At 31.9% G+C, this 23,503-nt stretch overlaps 2 protein-coding genes across 3 annotated transcripts in view; one reads left to right on the forward strand and one right to left on the reverse strand.

The window, feature by feature from the left end:
- Positions 1 to 23,276, forward strand: part of LOC114326261 (structural maintenance of chromosomes protein 5) — a 40,805-nt gene extending 17,529 nt beyond the window's left edge. For both annotated transcript variants that reach the window (XM_050646162.1, XM_050646163.1), the window contains exons 5-7: positions 2,680 to 3,818; positions 12,777 to 13,482; positions 22,859 to 23,276. In XM_050646162.1, the coding sequence (XP_050502119.1) occupies positions 2,680 to 3,818; positions 12,777 to 13,482; positions 22,859 to 23,082 (2,069 nt within the window). In that variant the 3' untranslated portion in view covers positions 23,083 to 23,276. The remainder of the gene's footprint in view (positions 1 to 2,679; positions 3,819 to 12,776; positions 13,483 to 22,858) is intronic.
- The window catches only part of LOC114326293 (melatonin receptor type 1A), an 84,908-nt gene that overhangs the window by 22,187 nt on the left and 39,218 nt on the right, over positions 1 to 23,503 (reverse strand). The window lies entirely within an intron of this gene.

The following is a 23,503-nucleotide window of genomic DNA, read 5'->3' on the forward strand; positions in this document are numbered from 1 at the left end:
CAAGAAATTATTCCGGAAACCAAGAGTCGGCCATTGTTATGTCAAGTTAGCGGCTACTTTTTATCGGCTACTTTGGACGCCAGAATTTTGCTCATAGGTTCTATCCTGTGTGTTTTTATATCAATGATTAAACATTACATACAAAAAATATAAAAATTTTCCCATTTGTCAATGCGCTGATTTAGGAGTCTCTAAAAAAGAGTTATTTTGCTCTCCCATTTGATAGTTGGAAATGGCAGGGACGATCATAGATATATAATACTCTAGATTGCGCCCTGTCATCTTAAAATGGGTGACGGTTGCGACAGAGATAAATGAGCCTATTTGGTCGGTAGTCTCTTTTTAATTTAAGGGGAATATCGACGACGTGAATATCCCACTTTATCGAGTAATATATGTTGACAGTTGGAGCGGGTGGTGACGGGAAATGGTCTTTGGTCTTCGGACGTGGATAATCGTGGTTCGAATCCCATACCAACTTTACTTTTTTTATTTTTATTTAATCAATATTGCGTTTATTAGATATTTTTACATCTGAAAAATGGACCTAAGTAAATCTAGCAGATAATAAATGTATGTATAGTAAGTTAATATTGGAATACACATAATTTGTGAACTGCATAGTAAAATAAAAGTCATTCGTTATTAATATAAATTCGTCCTTATTCGAATGATGTGAATCTTTGTTTTCCTTCTACTTTTTTAAAAAATTGTAACAATAGGTTCATAAATAAAAATAATGTCTAATTACTTATAATTGAATCGGTCATTTCAAAAACAGCAAAGTCCACAATTTTCAGAAACTAACTTTTTAAGAGGAATAGACTCCTTTAAGGCTGTATGACACTATGCATTTTCTTGTATCATTTCTAATATCGTTTCTGATATCGTTTCTTGTATACATTTTCTTGTATCATTTCTTGTACGTACATTTGTGCCCTGTATGACACTATGCAAGTTCTTGTATCGAAAATTGTATGAAATTCGGCACGTGATTGGTCGAAATTTTGTTTGTCACCCTGTGTCACGTTATGGTAGTACTGCATCTACAGACACAGCTGATTTTAAATATTTTATAAAATTTATAAACTTTTATATAATTAACATTTTAATGTTAACCAGAATTTTACGTTGACTGAGGTTGATTATTTGTGTTTTTATTTTGTTTTGATATTTGTGCTAAAATATTTGCATTAGAATTATCTTCAGTTTGATCCAAATTAGGAACTATTGTATTTTCGTCTATTAAAAAATTATGCACCATGAAACCTAAATTTATAGTTTGAACTTTACTAGGAGCTAAATATATGGTTATTAGTAGAACAGTAGTCCATACCAAACGGTATATTAAGTATCAATAAAATATTTATAAATAATACCTACAAAAACACAAATAAATTCATCAATACATTATCCCATTTTCATTTCAGCCGCCATTATAAGTAAGTAATTATGACATTTTAGATGTTTTACCAGCAGGTTTTACGTTTTTGCTCTTTGCGCAGAAATTGGCGCAGTTCTTGTACAATAATCTGTGCCTGACACAAATTCTTGTATCGTTTCTGATATCGTTTCTTGTATCTGTGTATGACACTATGCATTTTTTTGACATATCAGAAACGATATTAGAAATTATACAAGAAAATGTATAGTGTCATACAGCCTTTATTAAGATAAACGTTGTGTGCAAAAACGACACCAGTCCATAGAGTTAAATATTAGCATAGAGAGAGTGTCATTCAGAGCGAAGTGACGACACCATCTTTTTTATTTGGATTAGTGCTGTTTCACTCTTACGCATAGTAAAGCTGCTACAGTTGTCCTCCTCTTCCGTGCCTATATTCACACTGAATGTCATTATAGATTCTCGATACAATGTGTTAGAAGGAGATGCAGCAAACCAGTCCCTGAGATCTTGTCGTCAGGAAGCGCGGAAGGTAGGCTCCCTCTATGTTAATATATACCTCTATGCACCAGTCCAGTAAAAAAATTAGGAACAAAACTACAATATAACTCTGAATTTTGATGTCATCCATTTCATCCATCTTTCTACTATATAGTTTTAGTTTTCTTTGCTCTTCTGTAAAATTAGGAATATTATTAATATATTAATAGAATATTATATGTGACTCATGTTGTTTTTGAAATGACCGATTCAATTAATAAATCGATGGTACATTATGTTGATATTAATTATTGGTAATTTTTTACGAATATTTTTAACAATTACTTTATACTATTCTATACAATTAACTTCTTAAAAAAATTACATTGGCTTTTATATTTTTAAAAATCTATAGGTACCTACACAGTTTTTCTTATTTGTTATATATTTCTTTGCATAGATTTACTTTAGAGATGTAATAATATCTAATAAACGCAATATTGATTAAATAAAAAATAAAAAAAGTAAAGATTGGTATGGGATTCGAGCCAGGATTATCCACGTCCGAAGACAAACGACCAGTTCTCGTCGCCATCCGCTCGAACTGTCAAACCATCTAAAATACTCGACGACAGAGTAGGATAGTGACGTCGTCGATACTCCCCTTGAATTAGAAAGAGACTACCGACCAAATAGGCTCATTTATCTCTGTCGCAACCGGCACCCATTTTAAGATGGCGCAATCTAGAGTATTATATATCTATGGGGACGATATGACCTATATTTTGTTTTAGGTGAACAGTTAAAGCAACAGTATACAAATGAGCTAACAAAAATAACCAAAACTTACCAAACACTCCAAACCAATACAGACGAGCTCTTACAAATAAAACAAGAAAGCGTTAGAAGGATACGTTATCTCGAAAACGAAACACAAAAATTGGAAAATGTCAAACAGAACCGTTTAGAACATCTTAGAAGAATCAACTCGGATGCCTACGCTGCTGTCGATTGGCTCAGAAACAACAAACACCTTTTTAGAGGAGAAATCTATGAACCAATTATGCTAGAACTAAACGTAACAGAAAATCGACATGCTAAGTATATAGAGAATGTGATACCGCTTAGGGATAGGATTGCCTTCACTTGTGTTAACAAAGACGACATGAATAAGTTGTTGAAATCTCTAAGACAAGAAAAACAGTTGAGCGTGAACGTAGTTCACTCAGACAAGCAGCAAAATTCTTCTCAATTTCAACCTTCTATGCCCATCGAGCATTTAAGGCAGTACGGTTTCTATACGTACATGAGTAACCTGTTTACCGCTCCGGAACCGATTATGAACTATCTGTGCAAAACCTACCGTTTGCATAACATTCCATTAGGAGATAAAACTACAGACAATGTCTACGAGAAAGTCCCTAAAGAAATTAGATCGTTTTTTAGCGAGGAATACAGATATAGTGTAAGCATATCGAAGTATTCGGGACAGAAGAGCATTCGACAAGTAGCAGTGAGGTCTGACGGTAGCTTGTCGTTAACATTAGACGTTGTTAAAATGAATCAGATACGAGGCGAAATAGAAGAAGCAAAAAGAAAAGTTTCGACGTACGACGCTCAAACCGAAGGCGTCAATAAGAAACTGTCAGTCCTGAACGACCAAATGGTTGAAAAACGAGCAAAGTTAAAGGAGCTTCACCAACACAAACAGCACGCTGAAACCATTGCGGCTAGAGTGAACACTTTGCAGAAGAAGTTGGTAGAGATGGAACAGTTGAAGAAGAGTCCTGACGAGATTCGTAACGGGTACAAGAAGAAAGGGGAACAGTTTTTAAAAAGCATACCAAACATCCACAGCTTAATACAGAAAAGTGTTGGTGAAATGGTTGAGTTGGAGAAGAGGAGTATGCTGAATATTAGGAAAGTAGAAGAGGTAAGTCATTTATTATTCATACAGAACAAGTAAAAACTTCGTTTGTACAGGGTGTCCCAAATTGGTATGTTTTGCAGTGTATACCGAACACTAGAGGATATAGAAAAAAAGTAGTTAAGATGTCATGACTTCTTTTTTCGTTAAAGTAACGATTGCCCAATCAAATCATCAATAGCTCCTCACATTATCGAGATACTGGGTGATTATTGAAAAATGTCGAAAACGACAGGGTTACAGAACTTCTTTATAAAGAAAAATTTTAAAAAACTTTATAGGAACTTTTGATAGATACATTATGGACGGATTCAGTGGCGTACAAAAAACTTTTTTAGGGGGTCCCGCTAAGGAAATATATACCATACTTATGTTTTTTAAATGGGACACCCTGTATATTTTGACATTTTTCGTTTACCTTTTTAATTCTCTTTCATATGATATGACATATCATATATCTATTTTCAGTTGTTGGAGCTAGCGTGCAAATAAATTGTTTATAGTTGACGTCAGGTTAAAGGCACTTAAAAATAAAACACTCGGTAACGTATTTTAACATTTTGATACTAGGGTAGAAATCCTTGACAGTTTTATTAAATTTATTTATTAAAATAAAATCAGTACCAAGTTGGAAATTATTTAAATGAAAAATTTCATAATCGGTGGATTTAAACTTATGGTCCTGTAAGGTGGCCCCCTCGTTCACCAGAATTAAATCCTCCTTATTTTTTTATTTGGGGATTTTTAAAAAACAATATTTATAAAACTGAATTTAACACCAAGGAAGAATTATTACAAAGCATTTATCAAGCATTTAGAAAAATAAAACCAGTGCATATACTCAATAGGGAACTTGCACATTTTTTTTTATTACATAATAATGTTCAGTTTTGTATAAAAATGGGATTTCCAAAATTTCACGCTTCAAAAACTCATAATAACTTAGAAGTACAAATTTAAAGTCTTCGGTATCTTAAAATAGGTCAAACGGCCCGTGACGTCACTCAGTTTAACTATATGGTTCCGTTTATGGTTATAATTAGGTATATTCTTCTTCTTCTTTAGTTTATTGGCCTCCACCTATTTTGGTATACCTCGTCGCGAAATAAAGGAAAAATATTTATATTCTATTAACATTTATCGTATGTCATTGTAATAATATATTACCAGTTTGTTGACATTGGAGTTTGATATAGTTATTGAAGGAAAGGAAAGAAGGTTTACTACGGAAAATAAAACCATTTTGTAAAAGTACAGTTTTCTATGAATAGTTCAAACGATCAAAACACTTGTAACGTCAAATAAATGTATTTTCTACTGACGTTTATAACGTCTAATTTAAAATTATGTTTACTTTGTTGGAAAAATGTAAATGTACAAACGAATGACGTCACGACGCGTTTTAGGCCACCTGTTTTAATTTTAATTTTTAATCGTCTTTGGGGGCGAAACGAAAGACATACAAAAATTTTTTATCTTTGATGCATGTTTTAAATTATGTTCTGTTGTGATTTATAACATTTTTTTCGAATTTAAAAATTTATGCAAGTTCCCTATTGTGTAAGATCTGTAAGAAAAAGGTGTAAATTATTATTACACAAAACGGGGAGTATTTTGAACATTTTTATTATAATTTTCATATTTTTGTATAATTAATTCTTGTAGTTAAGTAGTTTTTTGTTGTTTGTAAATTCGTTATTCCTATTTTTTAAGTTGATTGATTTTATTTTTGCTAAATAAAAATGTCAAGGATTGGTACCCTAATATTAAAATGTTAAAATACGTTACCGAGTGTTTTATTTTTAAGTGCCTTTAACCTGACGTCAACTATAAACAATTTATTTGCACGGTAGCTCCAACAACTGAAAATAGATATATATGATATGTCATAGCAGATGAAAGAGAATTAAATAGGTAAACGAAAAATGTCAAAATATACAGGGTGTCCCATTTAAAAAAGCATAAGTATGGTTTATATTTCCTTAGCGAGATCCCCTAAAAAAGTTTTTTGTACGCCACTGAATCCGTCCATAATATATCTATCAAAAGTTCCTATAAAGTTTTTTAAAATTTTTCTTAATAAAGAAAATCTGTAACCCTGTCGTTTTCGACATTTTTCAATAATCGCCCAGTATCTCGATAATGTGAGGAGCTATTGATGATTTGATTGGGCAATCGTTACTTTAACAAAAAAAGAAGTCATGACATCTTAACTACTTTTTTTCTATCTCCTCTAGTTTTCGGTATACACTGCAAAACATACCAATTTGGGACACACTGTACAATGGTATAAAAAGTTTATTGAAAAACTATTAAAAAGTCATCCAAAAGGATTCGTAAAACGTTTTCGATCTAGATCAAATCATCTTCAGTGTCTAGAACGAAGTATTTCCACGTTGGAATCAATGCAAAAGGTTAAAATTTATGACTAGTTAAAGAAAAATGTGGATAATACTTACGTTCTGCTTAGTAGATGAAACTAGCAACCTTATAAAATAGGTGACATCGAGAAATATAATTTACATGTTGAAAATCTGATGTTAATAGCGACTCGATGTGGATGTTAAAAGATAAATTTAGTGCTCAAAGGGCAACATTATTCACTGCTCGATAAGAACATGTGGTTCTTGCCAGTTTAATGGACACAGACCAACAGGAGTATAGGAGATGACAATCTATTTATCAGACAGAAGTGACATGGCAAGACAGGTAGTCAATTTTTGGTTATGAAATTTAAAAATAGTGTAGTTTATGAATTTAAATTATTAGTTAAGCTGAATGGATGTTAATAACTGTATTAAAGTGGAATTTAAATTATAATAAATTAGATTCTATTGTAAAAGTCTAAAAGGCAACTCTCTGTTACAGAAAGGAGTGTTATTATTGTTATGTTAATAAATGTGTTATTCATATTAAAGTTAATGACGTCATTGATGACAGTTTAAAAAAGAAAACGAAAATTTAATTTAGTAAGAAATGAAAAATATTTAAATGTAAACAAATTATAGACGGAAAAAATATAAGATACATAGTAATGTTGTAAAAGATTTACAATAGAATCTAATTTATTATAATTTAAATTCCACTTTAATACCGTTATTAACATCCATTCAGCTTAACTAATAATTTAAATTCATAAGCTACACTATTTTTAACAATTTGGTGTTGGAGGATAACTTTCACTTTGGATGTCTGGGTTATGCCATCTTTTGGATCAATAGGGAACTTGCATCCATTTTTAAATATTAAAATAATATTAAAAAACATAAGGTAACATGATCTTAAAACGCTTGCATGTAAAAAAAACAAATATTCTTAACCCATACAATTACTAGGAGGTTTTGAAAATGCTATAAAATTCAAATTTATTAGAAGGCGCTTGAACGTCCTTCTATTGGTCTGACGTCACGGACCACAACCGGGCTACGAGTCGAGCCCGGTTAAAAACGCGATTCGAGTATTACGGGAATTGTATATAACATTTTAATCGCATTTAATTTAAAATTGCCAGGTATTATTTGTATTCTTGCATAGTTTTACAATCAGTTTATTTAGTTTCAAAGTGAAATTTATAAATCTTTAGAAATTGTTACTTTTAATTAAGTACTTAAAACGCATAAGTTATTAAGTTATTAATATTAATTAATTATTAATTAGGTAATTATAAGTTATTACTCACGAGGTTTTTTCAAAAGAAAGCGATTAGATTATTCTGAGGATTGTATAGTACATTTTGATTGTCTTTAATTGAAATGCTAGGGTAAGTTTAATTTAACTGGACCAACTTGGGGATTAAAAATACAAGATCTTAAATATTTACTAATTAATGAAACAGATTTTGCAAATATTCTCGAAGCGTTTCTTTCGGTTATGCCAAAATCATCTCCCAAGAGACATAAATGTGTATCCTGTTCTTTTTTAGATTTAAAAATAAATGTATTGTTTGTGTTTTACAATATTTTTCCAATAATTGAAACGTATACAATCTAGGTATGTATTGTAACTTCATCACATACCAATAGTAATCACTACCACTATATTCACTATTATCTTCAAATACAGAACGTCCTGATTCACTCTTTGTATCTTTAAATAATGTTTGCAAGCCTTTATAGTTGAAGTTCCTGCATCCTTATTATGTATTTTCAATAGAGACAACCCGACTACAACACTCCTTTGAAATTTACACTGAATAATTGAAGACCCTGCTGCAAGAAGGGGATAAGTACCAAATTCTGCAAAATCGAGATAGGTGCTTATTTAGGTTGAAAAGTAACTGTTCTTGCCTGGCGCAAGTATAGGATATGTACAGGTAATAGATACTGAAATTATAAGAGAAAACAACTTATCCCCTGGTATGGTCTGGTGCAAGAACAGTATAAGAAATGTGTAACTTATCCCGTTCTTGCACCAAATTTTGAATTAATTTTTATGTGTGTGTTATTCTGTCCCACTATTGCACCGGTGGCTTGCCGCGATTGGGTAAGGTACCGGTATCTGCACGAGCCACGAACGCGATCTAAGTCACGTAGTCACCGAGAAACTGTTTTAGAGTTAACATAGTGCTAGTGCGAGAGGTACGGTTTAGTAAAATATCGAGGATTTTTTTATTATTACTAGATCATAGGATATTATTATAAGTTCAAATAGTGAGGATGAACCATTTCAAAGTTCAGGCAGCGAGTTTCTGCCTTCGAATGATTCTGGTGCATCTGAAAATAATTTATATGAAGAGAAGGAGTCCGCTGATAAAGAGGCTGCAAATAATAAACATGGACGAAAGAAAACAAGAGATCCCAAGAGCTGGAAAAGAAATGTGCAGAAAATAAAAAGAGCTAGAGGTGAAGTTTATAAATCTACGACAACGAGAAAAGTGGTACCAGAAAGGAAACAAGGCGATTATTGCAAATGTAGTAAGAAATGCATAGAAAAACTTTCAGAAACCGAAAAGCAGGAAATAATGTAGGTAATAGCAAGTAGACTTTCTGTTAAAATTTGCGTTGCTTTATTTTATATTCATTTTTATTAATAAGTACTTCACATTTAATAATAAAGTATTTCTTCTGAAAATGGGTTTTAATGTAACTTATCCCCTTTTTGCACCTGCTGTAAACTACAGTACAAAAAAGGCTTAAACTTATCCTATTATTGCACCAAATTTTTTTTCCTTAATAGCATTGTTGTTTGGCTGTAGAATACCTGTTGTATTAGTTCGGCCCTACTTCATGAACAACATAAATTTTAAATTAAAAAATAAAACTTTTTTTGCTTCTCCTGTAAAATTTACATATTGTTACTTATCCCCTTCTTGCATCAGGGTCTTCAATTTTACTTCTGATTTGGATGCATTATTCAGTTTTTGAGGTAAAGCTGGTTGGTTTAATTCAGGTCCTGGTTGAACTAAGTTTGTGAAACTAGGATCACACTGTCTCTTTTCATCATTGTCCTCTAGAACAGAAGCGGCATCTTCAAGAAGCTGTCGTTTAACCCTTTTAATGGTTGCTTCCCTCAAGGGCTGAGAAAAAGTTCGTTTTCTGTCTGGTTTACAATCAAATATGTGCGGGACAACACCTCACTTAATAATTTTGGGACCACCCATAATCTTGAATTTATATAGTTATCCATGTCTTGTTCCAACTGCAACAAATAAACAAGTTTAAGTAGGCACATTTCATGAAACGACCACTACCTAATATTTTTTCTTGAAATAGAAAAAGTCTTATTTATCAGATAATTAGATAAATACTCACATCGAAATGATCCTCACAGACATAAAGACCTTTGCTACTTTGTGAAATATCCTTTTTATCTCGCCTGCGTGCCTTTAGCCTTCAATCGACGTTTTGGTTCTACTGGTAGAGTAAAAACTATTTGTTGGATGTTCTGACAGTTGTGCTTTGGCATTCCGGCACTATATAATACTTATATTGCGCAGATTTGTTGTTTTCCATTTTGATAAAGTATATTATACCGAACGAGAACGCAGTGGTTGGTGACGTCAGACCCCAGCTCGCGCTTTTGAAATTGTTTGAAACGGAAATTTTGGGCGCGGAACTATTATCAGTTGTTGTACGTACACTATTCATTCTTAAGACGTAATATTTTGAATATAACATTTTTAAACATAAATTAACAATTATATGCAAAAATATTTTTATGTGCAAGTTCCCTATTGTATCATACTACTAATACTGTGGATAATAGAACGTGGAATTAGACAGGGTGATACTATCTCCCCGAAATTGTTTACAGCTGTTCTTGAATATATGTTCAAGCAAATGGAAGGAGAGGATAATATGGGAATCAATATAAACGGGGAGGATCTGAACCACCTAAGATTTGCCGATGACATCGTTTTAATATCTGATAGAGTTGATAAAGCTACAAAAATGCTGCACACGCTCTATAAAGTGTCAAAAACAATTGGTCTTAAAATTAACACCTCAAAGACAAAATTTATGACCAACCTTGTAGTCAGCGATAAAATTCAGATTGAGAGTCATAGCATTGACCAAGTAATAGCTTACAAATATCTAGGGCATGAGATTCGCTTAGGCCGAGATAACCAGACAACTGAAATACAAAGAAGGATAGGTCTCACATGGGCTGCCTTCGGTAGATTAAATAACATTTTCAAGTCTAATATTCCAGTTTGTTTAAAAAGAAAGGTTTTTGACCAGTGTGTTTTGCCGGTTCTTACATATGGTGCAGAAACACTAACTTTGACAAAAAGAACAATAAATAAAATAAGAGTTACACAACGCGCTATGGAAAGATCAATGTTAGGTATTACCATCAGAGATAAAGTACCAAACCTAGAAATAAGAAGAAGAACAGGAGTCACGGAGGCAATTGAAAGAATAGCCATGGCTAAATGGGCTTGGGCAGGACATGTTGCCAGACTGACGGATGACAGATGGACCAAAAAGATTCTGGAATGGCGACCAAGGCAGGAGGCATATCGAAGCAGAGGACGACCACCGACTAGATGGACGGATGATATTAAGCGCATCACCACAAATTGGGTGCAAAAAGCTCAAGATAGAAATAGGTGGAAATTTTTACGGGAGGCCTACGTTCAGCAGTGGACAAATATAGGCTAGTTGATGATGATGATGACTAATACTGTGTTGCTTTGAACTTAAAAATTGAATTGAGGCAAATCCTCAGTTTCTTTCTTGCTTGCGAATTGGTACACATTTTCTAATTTTGTTCCCACCATGTAAAAGTCACGTAAGTTGTTACATCTCACGTCAAATGTAACGTTTAATGTCAAATATCACATTCTACATCACGTTTTACAACAAGTCTCGCGTCAGATGTCATATCTAACGTAAAGTTAGCCTTGAAAATATCAAAAATGAACATAATGGACGTTACATTTTCTTTTCATGGGAAATGAGGCCGAAGTGCTCTGGCCTATTTATTTTCCGCATGCGTTACAACTAAAGTCCGGATTATAAGCATTTTGCTTTTTTTTGCTTAGGATTTTTAGTAACAATGCTTATTTTAAAGATATTGTGTTGCTTATCTTTGTTTATTTTACTTCTTATGATAAACTATAGTGAAATTTCATGGTACTTTCTGTCTTAAGCAAAATTCTATGAAGTATACAGAGCTATAAAACTCTAATAATTCAATAAACCATAAGAATTTTAATCCCTTAGGCTTAGGAGATAAACGGGAAAACCCATCGTTATACCTGTCATGTAATAAACTAATATTTGTCTGCAGATAGCCCAAATGTATTATATTGTTGTAAAATACTACCGGCACATTTGTCTAAATTTAAATACGCACCAATCACATCTGCAGATGTTGAAAGAACTTTTTCTACGTATAAATATATGTATACAGATAGAAGACATAGCTTTTTACAAGAAAATTTTGAAAAACATAATATTATTGTTAATTGTTTTTATACTAATAATAATGTTTATTAGCTTTCATGAATACAAAATATTTTTAAGCAACAAGTCTTAACTAATAAACAGAAATGTCCACAGAAGTAACACCAGTGCAAGCACTGGAGTTGCTTGTATGTGGAAGTACAATATACTTTATGGAATATTATACAATACAATATTATACAACAATAGGACAAAAACTGTAATTAAAACTTTGCATAAAAATAAAAACATGTAATATATTTAAACATTCAACTAGATCTGCTTATTTACAATATACTTTCTTATGGACCCATATTACATCAAATTAAAAAAAAATTCAATTTAATTTAATTAACCGCTGTAATATTTTTTTACTCAAGTGGATGATTTTTAATATGTTTTATTAATCTTTTCTTAAAAATATGTAACGAAGGACTTTCCTTAATTATATTTGGAAGGCTGTTGTAAAGCCTAGGGCTTAAATAAGAGTGTGCCCTTTGTCCGATGACCATGAATAAAAAATACAGTGATGAACGTGCTAATAACCGGCAAAATAACGCAAAAGATGGAAAACATAATACATTGCGAAACAAAAAGAGATGAAACTAGTGGAGGTGGAAATTATCGTTATAAACGTATAAATAAACTTTACATTACATAGTTTCCCACCTTTAGACATCTGTGACAGGAGTATTTTATAAAATTCTACTGTCACAGTGACAGTTGTCATACTTTTGCGTTATTTTGCCGGTTATTAATGCGCTCATCACTGTATATTAATATGTTAATTATTTTATAATTTTTTTTTTATTATATTTTAGCTTAACACTTTGGTAATTTTTTGTTTATTGTTAATAATACGATAATTAAAAATAAATGTAATTAATGTTAATGTCCTTTATTCATTTATATCATTATTTTTTTTCTTGAACCTTGCTTATTTCATAAAAACTTTGCTTATTTTTGCGACATTTTTTGCTTATATAAGTCCTTATTTTGACCTTTCTGTCATGCTTACAATCCGGACTTTAATTACAACCTTCTGCAAATTATAACAAAACATTTCTGATTTTAGGTTAGTAAAGCAATCAAGTTTTTAGAAAATGATGTCAGCGAAAAGAGGCGCCAATGCCAAGAAGCAGAAGATACGTTGAAGAGAATAAAAGAACGATATAGCGAATTTATGGAAGAGGCCAAAGCTTTGTTGTCGAAAGCCAAATCGCTCTCTAAAGGTTTTACTCCAGGTGACGATGGGTTCGATGAATTTCGAGAGGAATACGAAGCGTTAGCGGCAGATATAGAAGGACTGAACGTTCAGCGTGACCAGTTTCATAACCGGATAGCTTGCTTAAACGTCGCAGACGACGGCGAAATGGAAGAATACGAGAATAGACTTAAGGAAATAGATAACTTACAGAAAGAAATCGAAAGGAGCAATACTGATTTAAATAAGATGACGACGAGAATGGAGAGATGCGAACAGGAGTGGCTTGTACCTTTGAAACAACTTCTGAGTGATATTAATTTGAAGTTTGCCTCGGCCTTTCAACGTATGGGTTGTGCCGGGGAAATTTCTGTCTATACTGGTGATAACGACGATCAAGACTATGCGCAGTATGGCATTAGTATCAAGGTGACATATCGCAATGGAGAACCTTTGCAGGAGCTGAATTCCAACATACAGAGTGGGGGAGAAAGGGCTGTGGCTACTGCTGCGTTTATGTTGTCGTTACAAGAACTCACGCCTGTGCCCTTTAGATGTGTTGATGAGATCAATCAAGGTAAGGTCTTTTCCATGTTTCTGTTTTCTCTTCTGTAGAATAGTTTTTTTCATTCGGTATTATATCAATTCTTCTGTAGAATAGTTTTTAGAATAGTAGAATAGTAAGATGATGAAAACTGCCCCCAAAACGATTCGAATTCCATATAGGTCACCGTTTAGCATATATAGTGAAACTCACTTTCTGAAATTTTTAGCCCCCTAGGTGGTCATGTGACCCACCTAGAGCCTTTTATGTTTTGATTTTTATCTCAGCCGCATCGAGAACTAGCGAAAAACTTTAAATAAAACAGTTGTAAGCTTTAAAAAGTTCTGTTCGAATTTTTTTTTAATTTTTGGCTGGAAATTTAAATTTTAGAATGTAATAATAATAATAATGTGGATGGAGTTTATTCGTAGCAAATAAATTGTACATAACAAAATAAACTCAGTTTCTCACTGAAGTTGTAGGTAAGTACAACTTGTGCGTGAGAGTTAAATTTTGATGGTATTAAACACTAATTAATTTTAAAATTACAAAAAGGAATCAAATAAATAAAGTATTTTTCGTTCATTGGTCTCCAAATTTGGGTTTCTCTTCTTACTAATTTAGTTACTTTTAGATGTTGTTTATCGGACCTATGAAAATATCTCATACAATTCACGAAAGTATGGTAAACATTTCCTATGGGACTCTTATGGCGGGACTTCGTTTTCTAACTGAATTATCATTATTTTTCGAATATTTTTATCCATTTTTACAATAATTTTTACAATTTAAATACTTATATGTGACTTTTCAAATAAGTCATTTTTGACTTATTTAAAAAGAACGATTTTAAAATTTTAAATGAGTATAAAAAAATAACTAAGACATTCGTTTTCACGAAAAAAATATATAACGTGTATTTTTGCATAATGTTTCACCCTGAATTTTTTCAAATTTTTAAAATTGGTGAAACGCACCTTTAAAACTAAAAAATCGCATTGTTTCGTTTTTTGATACAATTTTATACATATTTTTCAAAAAAGGTAACACCGTCACTAGTGTAGTAGGTAAAAAACTGAAAAATAATTGGGGTTTGCTTAATAAAAATTTTTTGTAACTCCATCCATTTTCAAGATTTTCAAGGGCGTTGAAGAAAACAAGATTTTACACATTTTTTGCGATTTTCTCAAAACTACTGGCAACATTGTAATAAAACTTGGCGGGTTTTAAGAGGTAGTTATTGTGCATGTTTTAACATACAATTAAGGATTTGATATTCATCATTGGCGCGCATAGGAGTAATGGTCTGAACTTTTCAAAGAAAAAAAGGTAGTACGCCACTGACATATTTCAAATTAACTCATTTTTTAATTTCTCGTTCAATTTGCGATAAAAAAAACTAACTTTTTCATACGGCGCTCCGTTTTGCTGCAAAAAATAAAATATCTTCACGCTTCCAAAGTATTCGAATTAGTTTTTATAATGGATGTACGAGTTTCTGTAGATGTAGAAACTACTAGAAGTTCGAATACTTTGTAAGGGTTAAGATGTTTTATTTTTTGAATAAAAATGGCGCGTCGTATGAAAAAATAGGAAGATAGATTTTTTGTCACAAATTGAACGAGGAATTCAAAAACGATCGTTAATGTGAAATATGTCAGTGGCGTACTATCTTTTTTCTTTAAAAAGTTCAGACCATTACCCCTATGCGCGTCAATGATAAATATAAAATTCTTAATTGTCTGTCAAAAAATGCACAACAACTACCTCTTAAAACTCGCCAAATTTTATTACAATGTTGCCAGTAGTTTCGGCAAAATCGTAAAAAATGTGTAAAATTTTGTTTTTTTCAACGCCCTGTATCTTGAAAATGGATGGCATTACAAAAAATTTTTATTAAGCAAACCCCAATTATTTTTTAGTTTTTTACCTATTCTAGTGACGGTGTTACCTTTTTTAAAAAATATGTATAAAATTGTATCAAAAAACGAAAAAAAAAAAAGAATGTGTGTATACTTTGTACGCACGTAAGAAGTTATACTTCTATTATATTATAATTTCAACAAAATAAATATACTTAACAGGTTATTTGTATTTTATTTAAATATTAAACTAACTTTCTTACCTACCACTTTTAAAATTTTTTTATTAAAACGATACCAAATATAAAAAAAAGAATATGAATCGTCCGGGATTTGAACCCGGGACCTCTCGATCTCTGGTCCAATACTCTACCAACCAAGCTATCAAGCCCCTTGTAAGTGACGTCTCGGATATAATTACACATCACGGTGACAAATATATCAAGTGAAGTATAACAAATTTTAAAAACATTTACTGTACATCTTACTTCCTAGGAAGACAAATCCAAAGACACAAAAATTATAATAAATAATACATTTACTAAAAACACTAATATATCCTTTTAATGACTTATTTGCACTGACAGTACTGATACATACGTATCTTGAAAGATTTGCAAGGAACTACATACTGTCTGTGTGCGCATGCGCCCGGGATTATAAAATTTCACTCTCGATCGTAAAGAAGTATAACTTCAAAAACCAAAGAAATGCGGTTTTTTATTTTTAAAGGTGCGTTTCACCAATTTTAAAAATTTGAAAAAATTCAGGGTGAAACATTATGCAAAAATACACGTTATATATTTTTTTCGTGAAAACGAATGTCTTAGTTATTTTTTTATACTCATTTAAAATTTTAAAATAGTACTAAAATTTCCCGCCAAAAATTAAAAAAAAATCGGACAGAAGTTTTTAAAGCTTACAACTTTTTTATTTAAAGTTTTTCGCTAGTTCTTGATGCGGCTGAGATAAAAAATAAAAACATAAAAACCCTAATTGAATCGTTTATTTCAGAAAGGGGTCAAGTCACAAGTATCTACTTTTGAGAAAATCAAGTTTACACACTGTTTACATTCAACAAACAATCACTTTATATAAAATAAAAATTCTACCTAACAACCTGGAGTATTTGTCAAAAGTGTTGTATTTTTTAAAAATGTATCTTGCTAAATTGTTTAAGAAAAAAAATTAATTTTTTGCACTCATTTTGTCAAGATTTGTCACTTGACCCCTTTCTGAAATAAACGATTCAATTAGGCTCTAGGTGGGTCACATGACCACCTAGAGGGCTAAAAATTTCAGAAAGTTAGTTTCACTATATCTGCTAAACGGTGACCTATATGTAATTCGAATCGAGTTGGGGGCAGTTCTCATCATCTTACCCGTCTAGGCCTTTACTGTTGCTCTAAAACGTTGACAATCTATGTATTATCTACTATAATTTTCTTTAGAAAAACGCACGTTAGAACAAAAAATATTCAGAAAAGTAAGATTGAATACGAGGGCCGGTCAATAAGTAGGTATTTTATTTTTCAACATAGTCTCCTTTGTGTTCCATGCACTTGGTCCAACGTTTCATCAATTTTTTATCCCTTCCGAAACACATGATTTGTCGAGGTCATCAAAAGAGGCATTTGTTTGTGAGATAATTTTCTCGTTGGATTCAAATCTCTTTCCGCCGAGTCATTTCTTCAAGTCTCGGAACAAGAAATAGTCACTCGGGGCTAAATCTGGAGAATGGGGCGGATGAGGGAGCAGTTCGTAACCTAATTCATAGATTTTTGCATTGGAAACTGCAGATGTGTGCACCCTTGCATCAGTGGCGGCCCGTGAGGTAGTGCCATAGAGCCATGGCACTACCTTGCTAACTATGCAGAAACATATTTTTTATCTTAAAAACATTTTAATGCCTGTTTATTTTTTTTGTGAATATTTCTCTTTATTTTTATAAATTATATCAAATCTGGCAACTGTGTAGCGCAATGCAAATCTACCGACTCTGGCCACCCACAGCTGACCGGATAAAGGATGAAAATCATAAAAATCCCAGTGCCGAACGGCATAGTGGCTCGTGAGAAAAGAGAAAGATTGTATGAGCATCCTGTGTAAGTGACAGAGAGAGAGCGGTATTGCACTTTTAACATACGTTTAAATTGGAGTCTCCGTGCCAGGCTCGAAATCTCGAAAAGGAAGTTAGTGGATCTTAAGATACAATGTTTTAGATCTACATATTTCTAGTTTCTTTACGCGTTCGCTTGACGCTATTGTGTTTATTGTCTACTACTGTATTGTATATTTGTGTTTATACTATATTTTTTTATTTGTAATTATTAGTTAGTGCGTTGTGATCGTGGGTGTCGTAGGTATAAAAATAATATTTTGATTATTTTCTACGTTTAATTTATTTATTGACTATGAATCAAATTAGTATATTAAAAAAATCTTTTGGTGGTTTTTCGTTAGAAAAAAAAGCTACAAATTAAAGAACTCGGTCGGCCTTTACCCGATTTAAAAATTGAAAAACAAAGTGGAAATGGACAAAAACTTCGCTGTCGTAATTTTAATAAAATTATTTATGATAAAAATAGCTGGTTGTGTGGTTGCGAACAAACTAATAAACTCTTCTGTTTTGTATGCGTTTTGTTTGGAGGTGACGAGACTTGGTCAAACAAAGGCACCGATGATCTTGTACATATATGGGAGAAATTGAAATCCCATGAAAAATCTAAAGTGCACATGAATAACGTTTTTAGCTTTTCAATGCTTGGTAAGTTAAATATAAAAACCCAATTAAATTCAGCTTATCGTGATACTCTATTTATATTTTATATCCTTTTTGACCATATCGTAAAACCGCCACAAAAAATTTAGGCAGCTGCCCGGATTCTGGCACTACCTTCCTAAAGTTATACGAGCCGCCACTGCCTTGCATTGTCCTGGTGGAAAAAAATTTTTTTTCTTGACCAAATGCGGTCGTTTTTCTTCAATTCCTCATTGAATCTACCCAATAAGTTGGTATAATATTCGCCATTGATTGTTTTCCCCCTTTGAATGTGGTTAATGTGGATTATACCGCGTGCATCCCAAAAAACGGTTGTCATTACTTTATTGGCTGACAAACCGTTTTAAACTTTGCCTTCTTTGGCACTGATTCACCCTGAGAAACCCACTGTTTTGATTGCTGTTTGGTCTCCGATGTGTTATAGTAGATCCACGTTTCGATCTCGGTTACGAAACGGCGCAAAAACTCGTTCATATTGCGTCTGAATAACGCCAAACATTCCTGCGAAATAGTGACACTCCGTTTGTCCGAACCTTTATAAACATGGAATCCTTACAAACACTTATTTATTTAGGGCCGGTATTTCCAACCTCACTTAAGCCAAAGCCCACTTTAAGCCTTTGCTTAAGCTTAGATGCCTGTATAATATACAGTGTATATCCACTTCAATTTGAGGCTTAAGCCTAGGCTTAAACCAAATAATTTTAAGCTCGCGCGGGAGTTGGTTTAAGCCTTTGCTTAAAATTTGTTTTCTGTTTTTTGAGGTTATTTCTACAGATTATTAATTAGAGAGTTATTTTGAAAAGCAACTTATGAGTAACAACGTTATTATTAGATTATTAAATAATAATTTATTAATCTATTAATTTATTAATCGTAGTAATAACGATTATTAGAATTCTTACTACTTTTGGAAGGTGTAGGCATATGAAAATTATTTATTTCTACAATGCTTGGTAGGCATATTAGACCAGGGCGCATCTGTAAAAATATTAGTACATTTGGACGTTGAGAGGTGACTCCGATTTTTTTGCAGAAATTGCTTGAAAATAAATCAAATAATAATATTTGAGTTATCCTCCCTCTCAAAAAGGTCCGGAACATTGGTTAAATAATCAAAATGTCAAAAAATGAAGGAAAAATTCGATGTTTTTCTTCGTTTTTTGATTATAACTTTAAACGTATTCATTTCCGAGAAAAGCTGTACTGACATAAAAGTTGCGTAATTAAATTTCCAACAATATTGAATTGGCCAAAAATTTAAGAAATAGTCACTCTTGTTGCAAAATAGCAATAATTGCGAAAAATTCATACAAAAAGAAGTATTCGCATTTTACGTTTTTCAACCATTTATGCTACACTTAGGACCTTCATATTTCACCCAGAAAAACTTTATGATACAGTAAAACAATACTGTAAATTTCATTAAGAACGGTTCAATATATTTTGCAAAATAAATTTTGAAATCCAGCTTTCGCAAAAAAAATTCATTTTTTCAAAATGTTACAGGACTGAAAATGAAGCAGATAGCAAGTTGAAATTTTTTTTGCGTATAGAAGTCTACTGTACCTTTCATTTGCAATTTTGCAAAATTAAAATCGATTAACTACCAGGACGTCAGGAATTTTTTTAAATAAACATTAATTATTGGTGCTACACGCAGGAGAGAGGATAGTTTGCTCTGATTGGGCATTCCAATGACCTTTGATAATGATTGATTCATTTTAATTTTTATTACATTTCGATATAAATAAATTTGTTTATTGCAAAGTAAAAACACATACTCTATCCTTTAAAATAACACTTTTATTAGCAAAAACTTTCATTGTTGATATATTTTAACTTAGAGAATAAAAGTTTATTATTTTTAAAGATATGCAATTATTTAAACAATATTTCACAAACAATAATCAAATTAGTTTGATTTTTGTGAAATTAAAATATTAAAATACAACAAAATATAGAGTAAGAAAATAATATATTAGATAAAGATTGGAAGAAATTTTGGTGGAAATTAACTTGTGTCAATCGAACACCGCTGTCCTGCGCGTAGCACCAAAAATTAATGTTTATTTAAAAAATTTGCTGACGCCGTGGTAACTAATAGATTTTAATTTTGCAAATTGCAAATGAAAGGTACAGTACACTTCTATAAGCAAAAAAAATGTCAACTTGCTATCTGCTTTATTTTCAATCCTGTAACATTTTGAAAAAATTAATTTTTTTGCGAAAGCTGGATTGCAAAATTTATTGTGCAAAATCTATTAAACTGATCTTAATAAAATTTACAGTATTGTTTTAGTGTATCATAAAGTTTTTCTGGGTGAAACACGAACGTCCCAAGTGTAGCATAAATGGTTGAAAAACGTAAAATGCGAATACTTGTTTTTGTATGTTTTTTTCGCAATTATTGCTATTTTGCAACAAGGGTGACTATTTTTAAAATTTTTAACTAATTCTGTATTGTATGAAATTTAATTACGCAACTTTTATGTCAGTGCAACTTTTCTCGGAAATTAATACTTTTAAAGTTATAATCAAAAAACGAAGAAAAAAATCGAATTTTTCCTTCATTTTTTGACATTTTGATTATTTAAACAATGTTCCGGACCTTTTTGAGAGGGAGGATAACTCAAATATTATTATTTGATTTATTTTAAAGCATTTTCTGCAAAAAAAATTTAGTCACCTCTCAACGTCCATCTCAAAACAGATGCGCCCTGGACTATATTTATTTTACAAAAATAAACATATATTCCAATTTGACATTTTAAGGAATAAATCCAATAAACAAAATTACAAAGACGAATCTATTGCTTATGCAAAATAAAAATATACGCAGAGAAAATATAGACAATAAACTAACAACACGTGTACCATTTACAGTCGGAAAAATGAAAGAATACCCATGAACGATCATATCGAGCACATATCTTGGATTTGCTGCCTTTTTCTATAAATAACAAACGAGAGAGATAGATTATTAAGTGTTGTCTACTAAGCAAAAACGTTATCCAAGACATACGCAGTTACATATTTATAATTGACAGAGTGTGACGGCGATACAATTGTTCAACGTATTTATATTAATTTAGTAGAAAATTTAAACGCACACTTGATTATTTCTGTACTTCTAATGTCATTCTCAAAAAAACATTCAACATGAATAGAGATAATGATTGTATAAACTACTATTCGAGTAATCGTGCTGGTCAACTATAATCTGACTGATTCGATTTCTGTCACTTTGACAGTGAAACTGGGTTAGGTTCGGTAGAGTTTATAAATTTTAATAATCAGTCGTATTTACTTGAATAAATTCAGTTCTTTTAAGAGCTATTTTGATATTATATTGTATTTTTGGTTTGGTAAGTATTTAATTAAAATAGGTCAATAAAATTTGTAAGTAATCATCTGTCAATATGGTTAACTTCTGTCTATGAGTTCGCCAAACGTGTACATATTACTCTGACCTTTCAATCATAGTGTATGAAATTACAGATTAGTGTATTTTTACGAATGTACATTTATTTGCAGATAATGTCTGGAAAATGATCTGGATATATAATGATCTGAATCCATTAAGTTTACTTTTATTTTAATCAGTTAATGCAGCTGACATAAACGACATTTTTTAATTCTTGTTACTATTTACGTCCACTGGCAACTTTAACATGGAGAAATTCATAATACTATATTTGCTTACTCATTATTTTTGTATTATTAATCTATATCAAATAATTAGTTACGGTAGTAATAGTAACATTTAGCACCAATAAATATTATATAATCAGAAAAAGAATAACATCACAAACATTTTTTGACACATTTTTTTCTTACTTAGCGAAAAATCGTACGGTGGGGTAGTAGTCACATCCGTTTATTTTCAGTATTAACTTAGTTTAGACTTTGTTTTGACTAGAAATTTTTGATTTGATTCATATGCATATCATCGATGACGCATGGGTATTCTTTCATTTTTCTGACTGTACACAAAATTAAGTGAAGTAAATGATATTGATACAGATGACAAAATAAAATTAAATGTCAACAGTAGTGGTTTTTACCTCAGAACAGTTCTGGCATTTTGACGTATTCAGAGGTACCAAACCAATTAACTTTACAGTTGAGCATCAGTTTAGTTTAGGAAATGATGGAAATACGGCTCCCAGCTTAAGCTTTTCCTTAACTTTTGACACAGGCTTAGCTAAGCAAAAGCTTAATTAGTTATTGAAATACCGGCCCTTACAAACTAAGTTCTCAATCCAGTAGTAAAGAAAGCGACAATAAATATTGTTCTCATACCACTAGATTGGCAACAGATGGAAACTCTCTGGTTACTACCTCCGTGACTTTCAAAAATTATAAGCCATACGGGTGCCAAGATGAACATTAAGATGAGGGAATTTTAAATAATTCACGTCCCATCTGCTCAGCGTGGTAAAGTTCCAACGAGAAGGTTTCCAAGTACTCCACAAAAGAGTAAATGAATTAAAAATGTATAAACATTTTCAATTTCTTCGCAACCTGAAAATGTAGCAACATTATACTCTAGTTAAATCGGAGAGTGCAGGAAGAGTCTATACCGGTTTCGGGGATTTTTCCCCTCATCAGTAGTCCCGTATCTTCTTCTCTCCAATTCAACCAGGTACCTCGATCTGTGCCTTCCCAGATTGCAAAGAAAGAAATGTCACGCATATCGTAGCGACATCTGCTAAGAAACAAACTAAGTTCTCAATCCAGTATTTACTTATTTACTTTTTAGGTATGGACGCAAGCAACGAGAGAAGAATCTTCGAATTGGTCGTGGATACCACCTGTAACAATTCTTCGTCACAGTATTTTCTAATAACACCAAAGCTAGTGCCTCATCTGCGATACGTGCCTAATATGCTGGTTCATATAGTCCACAATGGACCGTTTGTAAACCAAGACAAAAAATGGGGATTTTCAAAATTGTGTAATCCCAACAAAATTCAGATAGCGTAATCAGTCCTGTTTATAAGGAAGATGATTGGATCACATATTTGTATTATATTTTACACGATAATGTACATGCTTTAATTTTAACATATTGATAATCGTTTGCAGTTATATAGGTTTTTTACTTTCAGTACAGAATGTTCAAATTTGTCTATATTATTTGTATATTAGTTTTGTAAAATAATATTGTGTTTAAACAAGTACTTTATTTTTTGCCTTGGCCCTATTCTTCTTTATGTAGCATGTCTTTTCAGAATGTTGGTTAGCATCATATAGGTCTTCCATTCTGTCTTTGCACATGCATAAAATTATTCACGAATTACTTGTTATACTAGGTTTCTTTTTTAATCACAGAAACTAGTATCGCAAAATTAAACCGTTTGTCCATAGGAACCACAATAAGTTAAACAAGGATAAACAATATAGA

Source organism: Diabrotica virgifera, chromosome 3, assembly GCF_917563875.1.
Source record: "Diabrotica virgifera virgifera chromosome 3, PGI_DIABVI_V3a".
In the NCBI taxonomy this organism is placed as follows: Eukaryota; Metazoa; Arthropoda; class Insecta; order Coleoptera; family Chrysomelidae; genus Diabrotica; species Diabrotica virgifera.